Source organism: Mizuhopecten yessoensis, unplaced genomic scaffold, assembly GCF_002113885.1.
Source record: "Mizuhopecten yessoensis strain PY_sf001 unplaced genomic scaffold, ASM211388v2 scaffold11047, whole genome shotgun sequence".
NCBI lineage: Eukaryota > Metazoa > Mollusca > Bivalvia > Pectinida > Pectinidae > Mizuhopecten > Mizuhopecten yessoensis.
The window spans coordinates 203155-224580 of NW_018408852.1; the positions used below are offsets into that span (position 1 = coordinate 203155).

General features: G+C 35.7%; 1 protein-coding gene across 4 annotated transcripts in view; it reads left to right on the forward strand.

Annotated features, from left to right (window-relative positions):
* The first annotated feature begins 241 nt into the window (after positions 1–241).
* The window catches only part of LOC110465029 (formin-like protein CG32138), a 67003-nt gene continuing 45818 nt past the window's right edge, over positions 242–21426 (forward strand). For 2 of the 4 annotated variants that reach the window (XR_002464573.1, XM_021520591.1), the window contains exons 1-4: positions 242–673; positions 6799–6882; positions 7221–7307; positions 13561–13626. Coding sequence is in view for 3 of the 4 variants with exons in the window: in XM_021520591.1 (XP_021376266.1) it covers positions 509–673; positions 6799–6882; positions 7221–7307; positions 13561–13626 (402 nt within the window). In the remaining variant the exon portion in view is untranslated. Of the gene's footprint in view, positions 674–6798; positions 6883–7220; positions 7308–9413; positions 9426–13560; positions 13627–21426 lie in introns of all 4 variants that reach the window. The other 2 variants (XM_021520592.1, XM_021520593.1) reach the window with 2 other exon arrangements.

Here is a 21426-nt window from a genome sequence, read left to right on the forward strand (position 1 = left end):
CCACCTTAGGTCATCTCAAAACCAAATTTTGTAAAAAATATAGTCAGTAATCATTTCAATATATTTTAATGTTGATATCACAACAGTAAACAAATTTTAAATTAAATATAGAGCATAATAGAAATATTTGCCTATTAATTACCAAGTTGAAAATAAGAAGTGTGAAAAAGCTAGCATTTTGAGAAAATATCTTTACAAGCCTCCCATTGAGTATGACGATTTCCCAGCAACATCTCGCGAGATGATGCGGGAAATGAATCAGAAACTGCTCCCTTCCTGTGTGAATGAAAAATGGCCGGCGATTTTACCAACAACTCGATTTTGTGTCCAAATGTTTTGATGTTATCTACCAGACATTGCGATTGTGATGTATTTGTATCACGCGAATTGGCGTTTACTTGTACATAGTAAAATCATCGCTGCCGACGCCATGCACCATATTGATATTGTAAACATCAGCTTATAAAGCGACTATTTTGACAATGTATTGTGAAGCCATACCTCACCAATGTCGAACCGGACGCTAACATTAGAGTGTGCACTTGTTCAAACTATGGGGAATGGAGAGAGCACACATAACTACAGAGGACCAGATTTTAGAACCCCAGCCATGTCTATCCGACTCCCAATGCCCGACTCACATGAGCTCGAGCGCAGATTCACAAAAGTCCTGGTAAGTTTATGATAATAGTGGGTACTGATCAACTGTCGATAACCACTGTATCAATTCTCTGGTAATTATCAGTGTCAAAAACATAATGGAAAAGGTCCAGGCCTTGTGAGAATGTCGAATATCATTATGGTATATTCATTTTTTGAATAACAGTAAGAACATATAAAGACCTAGGTACAAAACTATTATAGAAGAGATGTATATTTAGTTAGTACAGTAATGAATCTGTATATTGTAAGGTTACGATGAAAGGACCAATTCTGGTATATGATTCTTCGTGAGAGAGACTGGTTACTCTTGTAGTAATGTGTGAGAGCTTCTGTGAAACCCTCCATGTCTCTGCACGTATCACATTTTCATCAAGCTGGTTCCAATCAAGAACAGTTTGTAGAAAGAATGTTTGAATTAGTTTGACTTGGCACTAGTTTTACTAATGAAGAACTGAGAGTTACAGTATTTGTCACCCTTTTTTTTCGACAGTGTTTATATACTGAAAGTTTAGCTTCTAGCTTAAGTCAGGATTAAAAATTTGACAAGGTGATTGCTGGTTACCATATATCCCTGGTTAGCTTGAATAGCATCACTAGACGGTTTAGCTTACGTCTGTGCTGTAAGGTTGGTAGACCCAACTCTTGGAGCATGGTGGTGACACACCCTTCTGTTTGGCTTCTTAGTAAATCACAGGATACTCACACATTTTTCATATTTCTATTCAAAAATCATAAAAAAGGTTGAGTCAGTGCCATTTTGTGAGCTTACGAGGCAAGTGAAGAGAGCAGAATGAGCATATTTTGGGATTCCCTCTGTAGCTCATCTGGCCCGAAGGGCCATGGACATGCTGGGATGAAGGGCTACCAAATTTGTTCAATTGAATGACCTTGCCTTATATTCAAGGTCAGGGGGGGTCAAATATGTTTAAAACTTTAAAACAACTTCTGAATAACCAGAAGGCCTAGGGTGTTGATATTTGGCCAGTATTATGCTGGGATGAAACACTTGGAAGTTTGTTCAAATGAATGACCTTGACATACATGTTCAAGATCAAAGGGGTCAAATATGTTTAAAACATTTAAACGACTTCTTCTGAATTACAAAAAGGCCCAGGTTGATGATATTTGGCCAGAAACATGCTTGGATGAAGCACTACCAAGGTTGTCAAAATGAATTACCTTGACTTAAATTTTGGATCTCATGGGCCAAATTTGTTTAAAACATCTTAATGACTTCTTATAATAAACAGAAGGTCTAGGGTGTTGATATTTGGCCAGTAACATGCTGGGATGAAACGTCAAAGTTAGTTCAAATGAATGACCTTGACATATAGTCAAGGTCATAGTGGTCAAAATGGTAAAAAGTGGTAAATCTTTAAATGATTCCAATAACCAAGCAACTTTCCCCATGGTCGTTTTGGCACATTCATGCAACCAAGATTGAATATTTCAGCATAATTCTACCCAAGAACGGCATTTTAACCCCAGAATGCTAAATTATGATGCAATTCTTCAGTATATTTTTGCATATGCTGTATTAATCAATTCACAACGTAACGTCAATGAGACCTGAACGCTAGGCCTACTTTGGTCTCATTCAACCAGACTCTTGTTGTCTGCACAAGGTACGCTGTATAAGAACTTGAATTACAAACTTTCATAAAGTGATTAAGCGTCCGGTTGAACAAAGACTATGGGCCTACTTTACTCAAGTGGATTTATCTGATTCTAACATATATTATGACTTAAACTTTTAACTTTTCGTAATGGTAAAATAGACAATGCAATCAGGATATTATACAAAAGTATATATTTCAAAACATTTCCGAAAATCCCTGAACATTTTACGATAAATGGTCGCGACCAAGGTTTTGCGTACCCCTTTCTTTACATTTTGAATTTTCTGCTAAAAATTACTGTTCATCCAACATGGTTTTTTTTTTACTGTTTTCTCTTAATATCATTAAACATATTGATATATGATAGAAACATTGCGATATGTCATCTTAAAAAAATGATTTCCGATATAACCGATATTACGATTGCACACCCCTACAAATTAGGGCTTTATGTACCTCCAGGATACTGAAACATAAATGTGTACGAAAATCTACATGTATTTTCAATTTAAATATTGCACATAGTTGTCTATGCTATTTGTATGAAATAGCCACCATACAATATGTTTAGTTAATTGAAGAGAAAATTTTGAAGTCTGTACATTTTTAAGCTTATATTATTAGTCTGCTGTTAATTACAATGCCCTACAAAACAGCTGGTTTCTGACAAGTGTCGGATGTTGTCTGATTTGTAAATATAAACCTGTACCAAAAGTGATTGATAGAGATACAATGTATGGTCAAGATCATGATATGTATCAGACTTGTGCGCCGTCCTCGCAGGTTTCATCAAAGCCGTATAGTCCATCTGTAACAGTTACTATGTCACCCCTAACTAATCATTACAAATGTATATTATGTTTGTACGTTGCAGGTAGCAGTCATCCTTTAGATTAAAGAATTCGAAAGAAAGGAAGATGTTAATTCTCATTTATGACTGCTACCTGTCCTTTTTTACCGTGAAAACTTCGAAAGAAAGATGTTAATTCTCATTTAACCCCTTTTTTAAGACATAACCTCTTAAATATGTGTGTATACACTGTATATGTATAAATAAATATATAATTCTTCTATTGAGGAATTGAACTGCACATCCTTTCCCATTTTACAAAAGCCTCAGACAAGACAAGCTAAAACCCGGTGATCTTAATTGTTACCTCCAGGTCCAGTACACTCTGCCGATTGATGAGCTATATATTTATAGCTATAAAAACCTATAATAGCTCTATTGACCTATCTGAAATAGGTCTTTTGAGCTATTTTCATGTGATTTTCTTTTTAAAGGAAAACAAAGTCGCTTTCAAAATGAAGATTTTATCACTACGATAGTTTGATAACAAAAGACAGTAAATATATAAGAATTCTTTAACAAAAAAATGATGTAAAAAAATCGAAAATTTTGCATTTATGAAAAATGAAAATAAACATCTAAATGTATGCTTTTTGTAGTCAACATTACCATAAACCTTATTGTTTTATGCGACTTTGCTTTAATTTTAATGAAAATTGAAATCTGAGAAAATATAGCTAAATACAGCTATAATTTATAGGTGAATATAGCTATATTATTCAATATTTCTTTTCTCGGGTCGATAAATCCAGGTATTGACCGAAGTTAAAGGCTACAATTGTTTAATTATTTTACAAAACAGTAATGTAAGCAATTCGAAAAAAACACAACAAAAAAAACTTCGGAAGTGGGGCGATGCATTGTTTGGAGACACGTCATAATACTATATTTAGAAACACCCAGTCCTTCAACACTCCAGACCAATCACTTGTCAGGAATAATATGAAAAAATAATAAAGGTCTTTATAGCTCAATCGGCAGAGTGTACTGGATCCGGACCTTCATCTACGAGTACCAAACTAATAATGATAACTTGCATCATGGTCATATATATATACATATTCTGGTAAGAAGCCTCAGCCTTTTTATTAAGACCATAACATACTGTTACCAGTACTTCTGGCTGTAAAATATTATGGAAGGAAGGCAAACCTTTTTTTAATTTTCGAAAACTTTTCTTTAATGGTTAATATATATATATTGAGACATTGTGTCAGACTTAAACGATAAATTAATTGTATAAAACTACGTAAAAGGTTTAGGGGATAAGATTTATATATATATTTGTATGGTCATATTAAGGGTTTCTACATGTATTTTTGCACGAAATTGACATAAAGCACTTTGCAATTTTAAGTGGTTACTTCTTAACATATATATATATGTGTGTATGCATGATGACCCATATGTTTAGCAGGGTACAACATTTATCATTATAAGGATTAGTTAAGTACATTTTATTTGTATGTACTTGTATCAACCTGGGAAAAGAGCCAATTGCCTTACTCACATGAGCAGATATTCTGCAAAAGTGTCGCAATTGGGTGCATTGCCGGTACATGGCACATGTTATTGTCGCCATCGTTGCATCATACACATGTACATCTACATCTGTCATGTGTGCTGTACTACATTATGTAAATTGCATATTTGGTCTTTTCATATTGCAGAGTTGTCTGCTCTTGCGAGCAGGTATTGATTGTTACGTCATTTGTTGTGAGAGTACACACGTCACACATTTTTGAAAAAATTACGTAATTTTCTCACACAAACTAATGACGTAACAATTAATACCTGCTCACAAGAGCAGATAACTCTGTAATACGAAAAGACGGAATAGAGAAATCCTGAGTATAACAGGTATGGCTCGAGTGCTCATACTTTGGTCCATTTGATCCCTTGTCAACTAATTTAATTATAATCTGGAGTGGTTGTAGTACATATCCATTTCAGTTCTAGATCTTGATCTTATCGAAAAATTGCATATATAATCTACCTGTGACATCATTATCCTGAGTATTTTTACGTACATGTAAGAATGTCAAAGAAACCTTGGAGGCCGTTGGACTTGTCCCATTAAAAAGGTACCTGTCTGCATCTGTTTGACAGTGACCTAACTAATAAATACACATTATATAATAAGATCTCCAGATATAGCAAGCCTGTCATCTGTACAATTGTAACCACCACAGCTAGCCAAACTGGTGCTGTTGTAATACATCGTCGGTGTAAATGGGTCAAAAGGAAAAATATAAGATGTTTCCATCTGAATATGCTAGTAAAAAAACCTTTCATTTCTGTCAGGTTTTGAATTTTTTGTGCTGAGGCATCCAAAAAATGGAGTTACAACTATAAGAACGTGAAGTAAAAGAAATGTACAGTATGAGATTCCTGTAGGCTACTGCCTGAAAGATTGCAATTATCTCTGGCAAATATCTGTTCAGTCTGACAGACAATGTAAGGTCATTAGCTGCCAGGTGACTGATGTAACATACATTTGTACCTACGGTATACTAGATCATATGAGTGATCAGATTTGTCAAAATCATATATACACAATAAAGAAATACATATTTTGAGGTAAGACTGTACAGGGTTGTACATCACTTCCTAAAGTAATCAATCTTCAGAATGTTGTGAAGTTGCAGCTAGCTGAAAAAGCATATATCTGCATGATTAATGGTGGAATATATATAAATAACTAGGGTGAAAAAAAAATAGTAAAAAACAAAGGCCTCCCAAGGCTTATTTAATTACTTGTCCAACATATTTGCACCCTGAGTTATCACAGTGTTCTTACTGAGAAAGAGATGGTTGACTTTGAAAGAAAAGCCGGTTGAACGTTCACATGCCATAATCTGTTGACCTATATATATGTATACTAAATAGTTACCAGTTCAAAGTTGATGAACAGCAGGCCTCTTTTGGCGGTACCTGGCTTTTAATGAAAAAAATCTTATTTATGCCATGTGTACAATACAACATGTATATAAACATATGTTGATTATATCTACAATGTATTTTACAACATGAAAAAAATGTAATTGAATTACATGAGTGTCAATTGCAACTTCAATGCCTATATGAAACGGCCCAAATCATCCAATTATTTAAATCAAGCTGTTCCTTGGCGCATGCAATTTTTTGTAATGCGATGCCTTGTTTTTATTTCACCATCATCAAGTAGCACACTGGCTAATGTTTAGTTTTCATTTCCTGATGATCATGCAGCCAATGTTTTTAATGCAGACAAACAGTTTTGACAGTTTAATGTACATGTAGGTGTACATTGTGTGTTTAAACAATTAGACACATGTTCTCTCACTCACCATATAGCTGTAATTAGTCTAAGACAAATCACATTAGCTCAATTGTAATTGAAACATGATGGAGTTTGAGGCTTTTGGAAAAGTATTGTACAAGTATAGGTGCATGGTTTGTTGGTAAATAATACATGCACTGCCACATGCATCTATTGTTGTCCTATTATGCTTTTGTTAACCAATGAAAGTGTTCTTAATAAATAGCATATATATATATAACCGAAAACTTACAAAAGTCTGTTTTAAACCTGATGCTAATATAAAAATGTCATATGTTGAACCTGAAGAGATGATTTACAGAAAATGTCTTTCAAACCTTACAATTTTCCTGTTTTATGTTCAGGCCTCCATGGACCTGCCACCGGACAAAGCTAAAGTACTCAAGAATTATGACGATGAAAAGAAATGGGACTTGATTTGTGACCAGGTACTTAAAACAATTGTATAATAATTAATATATTGTATAATAGTAATATCTTATATGAGTTCAAGGTGTATTTTCACTATTCCTGCACAAAAAACACTGTACTAGTCCAGGGTTTCTAGATACTTGTATATCTACCGGGTTAGTATTAGGGCAATAGCAAGCGATGGAAATATCTATGAGAATAAACTGTAGAAATGGTCATACTAGTAATTTGTACATTGTTTTATTAATATTGGAGTAATAAATCATATCACTATAAAAATCCTACTCACATACTGATATTACGTAAGGTTTATTCATGACCACCCTCATGACCCCTCTTATATTTTGTGGCACAGGAAAGAGTCCATGCGAAGGATCCGCCCCATGTCTACCTGGACCGACTGCGGACCTACCTGGACCCGCGTTCCAGTCGTAGTTCTCGGGTACGTACCTTGTCCTGGTCAGTCTTGACCGCCCAGATATCCTACTCACCATAATGATGTCACTTTTATTTGACATGTGCTAATCCCTGTCATTTCAAATTTGTTAAGACATCAGTTTTAAATATTTTGCAATTTTTCCTTAAATCTTTATTTTTAATTTTTCATTACTTTTGCTCTGCAGACTTGATTTTTACATAACAAATGCTGTAATACTTAACATAAATACCATACACATAATGTTTACTAGTGATAGGTGTCAGGTTTAATACACAGGATATTTTTGACTGTAAGAGACGGCTTAATTCAAGATGTTTGTAAAGTATTATTAACATACAATCTAGTCTTCATTTTGCTTCATTTGGTTATTTTATGATTATCCTGATCCAGCAAATTTCCTCCAAACATTGAGTGCAAAGGCAGAATTCAGAAGAAAAAGAGTTTCTTAACTGTCCTCAAAATGGAAGTTTCTAAATATTACTGGAAGAGAGGTGCTAGACTTTCCTCATAAATGTAGTTTTAACTCATTCACCCCTGAAGACACATTCAGACTCTTCCAATTCAAAGATTGGAATAGTTCGTTATGAAATTTCAGGGGTGAATGAGTTAAGGACTGTCCCTGTAAAAAAATCTATCCTATGCTAAAAAATAAGTATCTAAGGCAAATTTTATTAAAAGTTTTAAGAAAAGTGTTGAGTAGATGCCTTTTTAGGTCACCTGAGCTTTAGCTCAAGTGACCTATTGCTATCCGTTTTCGTCCGTCGTCGTCCGTCGTCCGTTGTCCGTCGTACGTCGTCCGTCGTCCGTCGTCCGTCGTCCGTCGTCCGTTAACATTTTACATTTCAAACTTAAAGTCAAGTTCTGCTGGGCCGATTGAACTGAAAGTTGATAGGAATGATCGCCTCATGGTCCTGACAAAGTGTTGTTATTTTTCGGGTCGATCAGAAATCCAATATGGCCGCCACGGCCGCCATTTTGAAAACCTATTTCAAACTTAAAGTCAAGTTCTGCTGGACCGATTGAACTGAAAGTTGGTAGGAATGATCGCCTCATGGTCCTGACAAAGTGTTGTTATTTTTCGGGTCGATCAGAAATCCAATATGGCCGCCACGGCCGCCATTTTGAAAACCTATTTCAAACTTAAAGTCAAGTTCTGCTGGACCGATTGAACTGAAAGTTGGTAGGAATGATCGCCTCATGGTCCTGACAAAGTGTTGTTATTTTTCGGGTCAATCAGAAATACAATTTGGCTGCCATGGCCGCTATTTTGCTACTAAGTTCTAATAGGCCGATCTCACTTAAAATTGGTCTAGGAATGATCAGCTCATGGTCCTGACAAAGTTAAGTTAACATTATACTATTTTTTACTCAAATTGGTACATATTTCAACAACAAAAATAAATACTATAGACTCAGGTGACCGTTAAGGCCCATGGGCCTCTTGTTAGTGATTAAGATGTACGTGGAAAACCATAAAACATTTTTTTTTAACGATAGCCTTAAGTTCTGCAAAAGCAATTTTCTAGACGTCTATCACTTCAAATAATTAACAGAGAAAAAGCACCCCTTTTCATTGTTTAAGCATGATGTGATATCCTATTTTGACAAGACACTTGTAGTATTACTGGTTTCCAGCAACATATGATTGGTTAAGGCCAACACCCACCTAAAATGATTATTCTTGTCTATGAATGAACAACAGGCCCCGCCCTTGTGTTATTTCTGTGTACTTGTGTTTATGTGTAGCCCCATGTAATCGAGCCAGCTTTCAGTAGGGCAAGGCATACACACGTTATATAGCCCTGATAACAATCAAGTCAGCTAATTAAGTGTAATCAGGTTTAATGGTACATGACTGAAATTAATCCAGATAGCTGGTAAATGAATTTTATTTTAAATCAATTAAACATAGTTCTTAATAAGATAATGAGTTGTTATGATGTAGTTTATGAGTTGGCCTTAGGCTATTAGTGAAGGATGTGATGTATAGCCTTATAAGTGCAGTGTGAAGTTAACACTTCAACAACTTTTTGAACTTGTTTAATATACTTATGTATACTTCCGAATTATATGAATAGCATCATGTTTTGTCACTCGTTCTCATTACAGAAAACACTCAAGGTCAATATTTTTATTATGGGTGAAGGTGTTTCTGCTGAAACCCAACACTATATTTGATGGGTGAACATATCTGCTGTAGATGTATACGTTACTGGCCATATATTTCTGCTATAGATCATATATTTATAGTACATGCTACCGGTTTATGCTGTAATTATTAACCCTGTACTATACTTGATAAGATATTTATTTTGATAAGTTGACAGGTTAGCTGTAAAACTACATACAATAGTCATAAGACATTTGTTATATCATTGTATCTCAGCTAGTAACCTTAATCTATATCCTTGGGCCTTTGATGTAACTGTATATTCCTAGGTCTCAGCTGCTTTAAATCCTGCTTAAATTTATCACTGGGCCTTTCCTGTTACTGTGGTATATTTTTGGACCTCTGCTGTAATCACTCTTTATCACTAGGCCTTTCCTGTAACTGTGGTATACTCTTGAACCTCTGCTGTAATCACTATTTATCACTGGGCCTTTCATGTTATTGTGGTATACGCTTGGACCTCTGTTGTAATCACAATTTATCACTGGGCCTTTCCTGTAACTGTGGTATACTCTTGGACCTCTGCTGTAATCACTATTTATCACTGGGCCTTTCCTGTAACTGTGGTATACTTTTGGACCTCTGTTGTAATCACAATTTATCACTGGGCCTTTTCTGTAACTGTGGTATACACTTTTACCTCTGCTGTTATCACTATTTATCACTAGGCCTTTCCTGTAACTGTGGTATACGCTTGGACCTCTGTTGTAATCACTATTTATCACTGGGCCTTTCATGTAACTGTGGTATATTCTTGGACCTCTGCTGTAATCACAATTTATCACTGGGCCTTTTCTGTAACTGTGGTATACACTTTTACCTCTGCTGTTATCACTATTTATCACTAGGCCTTTCCTGTAACTGTGGTATACTCTTGGACCTCTGCTGGAATCACTATTTATCACTTGGCCTTTCCTGTAACTGTGGTATATTCTTGGACCTCTGCTGTAACTTGTATACCCTTTGGCCATTGCTATGTCTGTACATTCTTGGGGCTCTGTGTCATGGCTGTATATCCTTGTGCAGCTGCTGTAATTACTGTACTGTACATGTATATTAATCGGCCTCTGCAGTCACTACTGTTTATCCTTAATTAATTGAGTCTGAATTTTCTTGAATTTCAGCTGTTCTTTTCTTCTGTAATTGCTGTATACTTGGGTCTCTGCTGAAATCACTATTTGTCCTTGGACCACTGCAATATAACTACTGCTCACACTTTATTTGGCCTCTCACCTAGTCTCTATTTTCTGTAAAAGGTGGTTTTTCCTTTGGCTCTGTTATAACCATATTATTGATACCGGAAGGATTCCGTAAAGAATGTGTGTGTCTGTTAACTAGTTACTATTGCTCCTCAGTGATTTGATAAACATTGAGTGTGGGGTCCTCTGTGTAACGTTGTCTGTAGTACACATCGTCCAATTTGTTCCAACACTGCTTCCACAGTGACCAATGACTCTGTTTCACAAAATAAAACTTCTTAGCCCTTCACACCTTATTTTGGTACCATCTTCATATTTCTTATTTCTAAAAGAAGAGCTTTTCATATGACAGTGATCTTTGAGATTTGTTTTCCTCAACCATGCATTACATGTATATATTAGTGTTCAAGTAAGTTTGAAATGTCTATTTAAATCGTGTGCATAGTTTGGCATTGTTATGGGTACATTTTAGTATAAATTTCTAGAACGGACCTCTACAAAAGACTGAAAAAAGTCTTAACTTCAGTGCAGTAAAAGTTTATAAGTTACACTTTAACCTTATTGCCCAGTGTTATACCCCTTGGTGTGTTGTGGTAGAGGAGATGGAGCGCGGCATCACTGGCAGACTTGTGGGGTGGCATGTTTGGTGTGTGTGGGTATGTGTGTTTGTTTGGTGTTGTCACTATAGGTGTAGGTGTGTTCCAGCATGTGTGGAAGGCTAACACAGGTAGGTCACCCGTTATAGTCTACATACCGTACACATGTAACTGAAACACCTAGAAGTATGTGTGTACTGACGTGTGGAACACACATAGGTCACCCGTTATAGTCTACATACCGTACACATGTAACTGAAACACCTAGAAGTATGTGTGTACTGACGTCTGGAACACACATAGGTCACCCGTTATAGTTTACATACAGTACACATGTTACTGAAACACCTAGAAGTATGTGTGTACTGACGTGTGGAACACACACAGGTCACCCGTTATAGTCTACATACTGTACGTATGTTACTGAAACACCGAGAAGTATGTGTACAAAGTTATGTCTTTTTGTTGAAAAATCCTTATCCAGAGAACTTCTTCAAAACGTCTAGGCCAATTTCATTCTGACCCTTTTTCAGAGTTATTGCCCTTTGTTGAAAAATCCTTATCCAGACAACTTCTTCAAAACGTCTAGGCCAATAGCATTCTGACCCTTTTTCAGAGTTATTGCCCTTTGTTGAAAAATCCTTGTCCTGACAACTTCTCCTAATCTACTTGTCCAATTTCAAAGAAAGTTTACAGATATGGTAACTGCCCCCTGTCGTTGTGCATCCATGAAGTACTTTTTCATTCCGACCCATTTAAAAGGAGTTATGGCCCTTTGATGAATAAACCTTTGTCTGCCTCATAACCTACCAAGCCGATTTCAATGAAAATTTACAGATATGGTAAATGACCCCTGATGTCATACATTGGGCTAGGTTTTTTTTCATTTCTACCCTTTTTGACGAGTTATGGCTCTTTCTTAAAAATCTTTGTCCTGACATCTCTTCCTTAACTAATAGGACAATTTCAGCAAAACTGGTTCATCTGGGCAAACACGATTTGTAAGTAAGTATGTTTTAGTATTGGGAGGGAGTATATGTCAGTGACCTGTATACTTAAATACGTGTACAGCTCAGTCAATAAAGAAATCATTACTGGTGGGAGACTGGATTGCTTTGCAATGCTTTGCCATAGTAAGCCATCAGCTTACAGTTCTGGTTTATATAGGAGCGGGTGTATTAGTTAGCCTTTGGCTTACAGTTCTAGTTATACATAAGGTAATGACTTGAACAGATTTTTTTTCTCTATTTTTTTTATCATTATTATTATTCATATATATATATTTTTATATGTCAAGTGCCATTACTGAAACATGTTCCTGAGACAAATGACATATTCTATGTTATGAGGAAGTTAGATATATATACTGATAGAAATGAGTGTTGATAATTGATTAGATGCACTACCACTCGTACTGTGATGGTGACATTGAAGCAACGCCACCCTGACCACCAGGCCCACTGCCAGCTACTCTATCGAAGACAATGGAAAATCTGCTTGATAATGTTATCAATGTTGGAATAGGATGATATTTACTTATATAAATCTTCAAACTTATATTAAAAATGCTTTAAGTTTTATTCTGAACTGACAAAGAATTGCTTGAAGTGTTACTTTGAACTGACACAGTCAATAACTGTTTCTTTCTATCAAATTATATTATTATAACCTCGTCTACAGTAATACCCCAGTATATTGCACCAGATTTGAAGAACTGCATCCTGGTGCCAATGCAATTTTCTATATTTCACCATTAAAACAAGTCCTGTAATGTCCGAGCTCTATATATTAGAGCCGTACACTGTGTAGCTACAGATCTACAGATAAGCACAGAACTACTTGGTTTTAATACACATCAAAAATTGTGAACAGATGATGTAAACTGTTTTTTTTTGCTGATTTGCTTTCCTCTTGATTTTTCCCTTATTTTCCTGTTTTTGTTATATCCTTTTAAGGTAGTTTTTATATAGAACTCAAAAAGCTGGTTCAATCTTTAATCATTGATTAAGATTTTTTTTTTAAGGTAACTAGGAAATATGTTCCTTTTGAAATTGTTAATTTTTTAATTGACCTCTTTCGTTAAGACATTACATGTAGTGTACGATTATGTACATATATCTACATACATATATCTATATATAATTCATATATATCGGAATCCATTTTTTAACCTTCATGTTAGCCTTACGTGTGAGTCAATTTCTTCTTTCGATATTTTTTTCCCCCCATTTAATGTACCTGACATGACAATGGCTGGATGACATTGATCATGTGACTATTTGCTATTTCAGCGCGGAGCGGCCTGTGTATTCTTACCTGTGGTTGTCCTTCCTCTACAGTGTGGTATAATAGATAGTGTAGGTCATCAGGGACAACGCTTGTCACATCACCATGTGTCAACCGTTTCCATGCAACCGTGTTGTTATGCCAATAGCTTCGTTGTTGTTTTATTTCAGTTGCAAAATAATGCTGGATTTTGCTGTTTTGAATTAATTTCTGACCCCATTATTTTTTGCATTTCCCTGTTTTTTGATGTTGTACATATATATGTAATGCTATTGTATTTTTATAGTTGAATAGCTCCCATTTCTGTGCATGTTGTGGAATTAGTCTACTGGAGTAAGGTTATAATGCCATTACCTTGTTTGATCATGTTTGTTACATTATTAGGTATGTATCATATTCACATTGACTATATAGGGTCACAGTCATGCTATTCTGTGTGGTGTACTATGTATCGGGATACATAATATGGAACCGTCAATTACAAAGAAACGAGTTACAATTAGCTGTCCTGCACTGTGCCTTGATCTTGCCCTGTTAATAAGTATGAATGTTTATCCAATACACCGCCATCAAGTAATGTAAGAACTTTATTGGGTCCAAATATATTGGCATCAAACAGAAAAGGTGGACAAAAGTCTGGTGATAAATATGAGCTTAAGACACTAGACAGACAATAGTTGATAATGTCTATATTAATTTTTATACACAACTGTGTATCTTGTCTGTAACTCTAAACAGACATGAGTCTGTGATCAGTAGATTAGGGAAGACGAGACTATGGCCAGTAGTTTTTAGCTCACCTGGCCAGTAGGTACCTGGGATGGAATGCTATAAGGTTTCTTCATTAAAATGACCTTGACCTTTTTCAAGGTCACAGGGGTCAAATATGTTAAACACTTACAATAATATCCAAAGAACCATTGGGACTAGAGTCATGATACTTTGGTATGTTATGTAGACCAGTTGTGTTAATTTTTTCTTTATTACAGTAATGAGGTCAAAGGTCAACTTTAAGTGCAAGTCGGGAGTCAAAGGTCAATGTGGGTTTAAGCTTACAATTAAAATTTAAAATTTCAAACAACAATATCTTCAGAACAGTTAAAGAGATGTTAAAATGTCCTGTGTTCTAGTTACCAAATTTGGTCTTAAGTTACCTATATGTCAGTTTCATGTAACAAAAGAACAGGTGGGCCTCTTGTTGTATTTTTGAAATGCAGAAATTTTAGGTCTATATCTTTGTAGACAAGACTCTCATAGGGTCTGTTGTCAACAGGTCTAGAGTTAAGTTTGTGGTGCTGGACAAATGAAAGTCTGTTACACAAGACAGACTGTTCTATTACATGTAGGCTGTATATCGTGAGGATATATACCTGGTAATGTTGGTTATGGTTCCAGAAACTCATATCCCTGGTCTGAGTTTCTAGACCAGAACTTTTTAAATCTGTAGTCTGTGTGGTATTTGACACACTAGAGTCTGCTGACAGCGGGTTTAAGCAGGCTAGAGTCTGGTCTGTTTAGAAGTGTGGATGGTGGTACCACGGACAACACTTAGTCTGAGGTGGAGTTACGGTCTATAAATCTGAAATGTATACAATATGTAACACTTAGTAGATTGAGAGATGTATAATGCAGTACTTTTGTGGAGAAGGAAAAGGGCATGCAACATGTGTTCAGTCTGTTTGTTATCTGTCACTGTGCCATATATATAATGTACAAACAGTTCACAGATGAACTCCAAAAAAAAAAATTTCAATGGGAGACCCGCCCTTCTTGTTTGGCTGTGATCTCAAGCTTTCACTCCAGCACTAGTCCCGTCAAGGCTGCTGTACAATGGCTAGTGTTACAGGCAAGGCAGACACATTTTCCCCCCATAATTGAATGTCTGCATGATAATCATGCTTGGCACAAGTAAATCTGACATCCTGATTTTGTATTTAATTACAGCCCCAAGAAGGCAAAAGGTATATATATATATAGCAGTCACTTTATTTAGATTTTATATGTAGACCCTAGCATTTCAACCACTGAAGATTATGTGAAGAAACTTTGTTTACATGATATATGTGCACTTTTACAAGATGCTGTCAATATCGTCAAGGTAAAGGTCACATCAAAAGGTCAAAGGTCAACCATGTTACCATTGAACAAAATGGTAACATGCAGATTGATAAAACTTGATTGATATATGAGTGCAGTGATAAAACAGTGTTTGTACCATACCAAGGTTTGTGTACCTTTAGTGTCAGTGGCACAGTATGAGGTCAGAGGTCAAATCACTGCACTGCTTGTCTGGGCTATAACCTGATAAGTAGTTGTTACATGTATGTAATTAATATATAGTACAATGTAACTTCACAAGTACAATGATGATGGTCCATTTACCTAATAAGGTAAAGGTCAGGATATGGAGTTATAGATCAAATCACTGCAATGCTTATCTGGACCATAACTCTAAAAGCTGCAGAACACTATTAAGTGAAAGTTCATAAACATTAGTTTAAACAATGCTTCTTAGCTATATAGGTTCAATATAATCCTCAATGTCAAAGGTCAGCAGTAGGGATGGGGTGATGTATACCTTTACTTGAACTATCTTGGATCTTATTTTTATGCTCTCCCACATTAAAAAAGTTGGAGGGACTTAGGGATGTAGTGTAACCCATTTTTGACCTGCTCTCTTACGTCGCTAATCATTGCCATGACTCTACTGACTTCATTTCTTAACAGATTTTCATCAAAGTTCATACAAAGTTCAAGAATTCTCATACACATTTTCATCAAAGTTTATACAAAGTTCAAGAATTCTAATACACATTTTCATCAAAGTTTATACAAAGTTCAAGTATGAGAATTCTTTGAATGAGTTCATATTACAGGGTCCCAAGGTCAATGCCAAGAGCACTTGCTATTTGTAGGTCATTGATTGCTATTTTGTCATCACTTTACCGATCACAGGGCAAGGGGCCATTCATGTCTTACAGAAGTTTCCTAGTTTTATGTCATCTGACTTTTGTGATTGTCTTTGTCGACTATCATCATTCCTTATGTGTTACACATCTTGTGTCATCCCTAATAAACTATCATATTTTGGACTTCTCTTCAGAAACTCCTGAGATTAGTGTGGGGATCAGAATCTATACTAGATAGGTCTGACCCTCAAAAAAGCTAAAGAGCAGAGCCATAAGCAGTTCAAAACCTTCAAAAGACATCTTCTCAGAAACTTGTAGATGGATTTCCACCGACATTCCATAAAAATGATCCCAAAACAGTATGTATTACCCTAAAACACAAAATGTATTACCCTAAAACACAAAATGTATTATCCAAAAACACAAATTGTATTACCTTAAACACAAAATGTATTACCGGTACCCTAATCACAAAATGTATTACCCTAAAACACAAAATGTATTACCCTAAAACACAAATTGTATTACCCTTAAACACAAAATGTATTACCCTAAAACACAACATGTATTGCCCTAAAACACAAAATGCATAACCCTAAAACACTAAATGTATTGCCCTAAAACACAAATTGTATTACCCTAAAACACAAAATGAATTGCCCTAAAACACAACATGTATTACTGTTACCCTTAAACACAAAATGTATAACCCTAAAACACAAATTGTATTACCCTAAAACACAAATTGTATTACCCTAAAACACAAAATGTATTACCTTAAAATACAAAATGTATTACCCAAAATGTATTACCCTAAAGTACAAAATGTATTACCCTACTTCACAAAATGTATTTCCTTTAAACTATCCCTGAAACAATACTAAACTTTATACTAGCTAATACTCAGTACGTACATTTTGTACATTTCATTACATTTAATTGATACACTGAGTGTATTCCCAAACACTGTTTTACTTAAACATTAGGTTTTACCCAATATTACAGTTTATATCCAATTAACACTTGACAAGGTATGTTTTACCCTCATCCTCAATATTCAGGGGTTATGCTCACTTTCGCTCTCTGCACCCCTGTCATATGTCATAGCAAAATTGAAGGCATGCCGCTGGCTATTTGATTGGTCACAGGTAAAAAAAATGATTGATTGCCATCGCTAAGGTTGATACCTGTCCTCTGAAGATTATAGAGGAGCGACACCCGTCATCAAAGCCAGTTAATCTTACTGTTACACGGCCGACAGATTCTTTTAATGTACATTGAAGGATCAAACTAGTTTTCTCGTCTCATCCATAACATGGTGCACACTGAGCCTTTGAATTTGCTATGACATATTCCAGGGGAGCAGAGAGCGAAAGTGAGTCTAACCCCTGGAGTATCGAGGATGTATTACCCTTAAACAAAGTATGTACCAATAATACACTAAAACACAGAAGTTGTACCACTTAAAAAAGTATGATTACCTTATTACAGTACATATTACCCTTATATATGGAGTGTATTACCCTTAAATATGGAGTGTATTATCCTTAAATATGGAGTGTATTACCCTTAAACATAGAGTGTATTACCCTTGAATATGGGCTTTACTTAAATTGTAAATTTCAGGACCCCTGAGCTATCCGTTCTCCCTTGGGGAGGGGGTAAAGTTTACTATACCCGGTAGTTTAAATAGGGAAATAACACGTTTGGGTATATTTTGACAACATTCTGTAGGAATTATTTTTACTTGATGAGAATTATCCTTGGAGGAAGACGGTTTCAAATTGTAAAATTGAAATTCCTACCCCAACCCTAGGGGCCAGGGCGGGGCCCCAAAGGGAAAATTAACCAATATTTCAAAAAACAATATCTCCAGACTCAGAGGTACCACAGTCATTTTCTCTGCATGGAAAGAAAGATCATCAGGGGCTTTACTTTAATTGTAAATTTCAGGACCCCCCCGAGCTATCCGTTCTCCCTTGGGGAGGGGGTAAAGTTTACTATAGTTCATATAGGGAATTAATACGTTTGGGTATATTTTGACAACATTCTGTAGGAAATTATTTTTACTTGGTGAAAATTATCCTTGGAGGAAGATGGTTTCAAATTGTAAAATTGAAATTCCTACTCCAACCCTTGGGGATAGGGCGGGGCCCCAAATGGAAAATTAACCAATATTTTCAAAATGTTCTGCTCCAGACTCAGAGTTACTACATTCATTTTTCTCTGCATGGAAAGAAAATCATCAGGGGCTTTATTTAAATCGTAAATTTCAGGAACCCCGGGCTATCCGTTTTCCCTTGGGGAGGGGGTAAAGTTTACTATAGTTTATATAGGGAAATAACACTTTCGGGTATATTTTATCCATTTTCAACAGAAAATTACTCAAACTTAGTCAGAATCATCTTTGGTGAATGAGAGTATTACTTTGTAAAATTGGGATTCCTGCCCCACCCCCAGGGGCTAGGGCGGGCCCCAAAGGGAACATTTACCAATATTTTCAAATTCTTATCCTTTGATGACATGACAAGTATTGTATTTCACTTAGTTTACTTGCTGATTTCCACATCACATCTAAACAATAAAATAAAGCTACCAGTACCTATAATATAACTCAGGTGACCGCTAAGGCCCTTGGGCTTCTTGTCATATGATTCTGATGCAAAAATATTCCACAAACACCAAAAGGAACACTTAACAGCTCATTTAACCCTTTCAGCCCTATATAACTTAGGTGACTCTACCATGCATTGATATGGATGTGTCCATTATGGTCTACAGTGGTGAAAGGGTTAAAATCCTCTACAGTAATTACCAGCGCAGGAGGGTAAAATCCTCTACAGTAATTACCGGCCACAAGACGGTAAAATCCTCTACAGTAATAGAATTACCAGCCACAGGACGGTCATATCATTTGGCTTTTAAAACTAGGGGGTAAAAGTTTTGGCAAATTTTCAAGTGAAAGTCAAATGGGGAGGTGTAAAAAAAAAAAGTGTGATTACTTTTCACAGATATCCTTACGTATTAGATTAGACTTTACTTTTAAATGTTGATTAGTATTAAACTTTGAAAATTAAAAAAAGGTGAAGTCTTTGTTTATTGCTGTTTAATTTTTAAACTTATCGAACAATAGTCTTCAAATTATAATTATTAAGGCACTTGCCTTTCACCTAGGCGACCGGCGTTCGATTCCCAGATCGGACGTACAAAGGTTAAGGTCACCTGCCCGACCATATTGGTTTTTGTTCGGTTACTCCAGTTTCCTCCCACACTAAGACCCCCCACACACTAACATTCGGGCCAACAAGATGTTGAAATAACTTGTTTCATAATTGTTGTAAAATAAATAAAGTTTATTTATTTATTTATTATTTAAATAATAATTACGTCTTTATATGACCATGACTGTTGAAAGGAGGCTAACCACTACACGAACCATACCTATGATATAGCAGTTATCAACTTTTGATTTGGGATTAAATGTGAATATATAAACCTGATGAAGAATCGGTTATACTTTTCCGAGGACAATGGCCAAGGTAAACCACAAGGTCAACCAATTTTTGACCAGGTTGGTATTGTAACTGTAATATAATAATAATTATAATAATAATTTGAGGTTATTATATACCACTCTATCACAACCTAGTTCTTAGGTCGTCACAAAGTGATTCACAAATTATTATTCAAGGTTATAGGGCCTTTTCAACCAGCCAATATCTTTCTCAACTCCCTGGGGAGCATTAACAGCCGGTGCTGCCATTTCGGCGCTAACAGCTAGCATTCAACAATTCTAGCACTGCCCAACCACATACTCATTTACAGCTGAGTTGACTGGAACAAGCGCAGTAAAGTATCGCCGTGCCGTGCTGTGACTCACCTGGGATGAATACTGACCTTAAACCTAGAATTAAAAAATAAAATCAATCTATAGAATTATATAAATATATACCATTAACAACACATGTTTTAACCAAATTTGTTTTTGTATTCTTTAATTTGTAGTTGATTGTGATTTGATTTTGTTTTGCAATAGACGAACGTAGCATCACTGCACTCTTGAAAAATTGCTTGTATCTATGATTTGTGTGTTCTTGTAGAAAGTGTCAAAACTAAACCATGCAGGATCCTGCCATTGTGCCACGTGATTACTTTAACAGTCAAACCTATTCAGGGAAGAATTTTGCAAAATTTGTCTTTATGGTCGTGTAATGATTAAAAGAAATTTTCGCTACATTTGTATTGTAGTAATAAAAGATTTTTCTCTTGAGCTAAACATGACTACATATTCATACATCAGAAGAATGTGCTGTACTTTATATTCTCTAGAGATATAGGAGTAGCCGTTGGAAGTCCTGTTTTATTGTGTACAGGGGGATTCCTCTCCCAGGTTCAAGCTGTACTCTTCAGTTGAGCCACTTGTTGTGTAAAAACCATATGTGTTTTCCACATTTTTCTCAAATAACCGAGTGGAAGAGGCGCTGTATATGTCCCTGTATTTCAACACCCCTGTCCTATATATACAGCCCTGTGTAGCGCTGACCACAATAGTACCACTGTTAGGTGTAGAGGCAGAGATAGCTGTATGCTGTGTGTGTTAAGAGTGATCCCAGCCAGAGAGATATGCTATTTATACTTGCATGACTTACTGCATAGATTTGATATATCTGCAGATTATATATATGATATATGCATGTTTTATTATATAAAACTGTTCTAAAATCCAAAACATTATCGGATACACTAAAAGCTTGGCAACCTTTTGTTTTTGAAGTAAAAGTAATCTGTCATAGGGCCTGATGCAGACAGATGAACATCCTGCTATGTATTACAGTATCATCTTCAATCCAAATCCTCTGGTACACTTATATCTAGGACAAAGAGGTTAGGACTTTAAGATACGAAAAACATCTGATCCGTTAGAGAAGTAGCAGTTTGGTAGTCTTGTGTTTCCTCATGAAC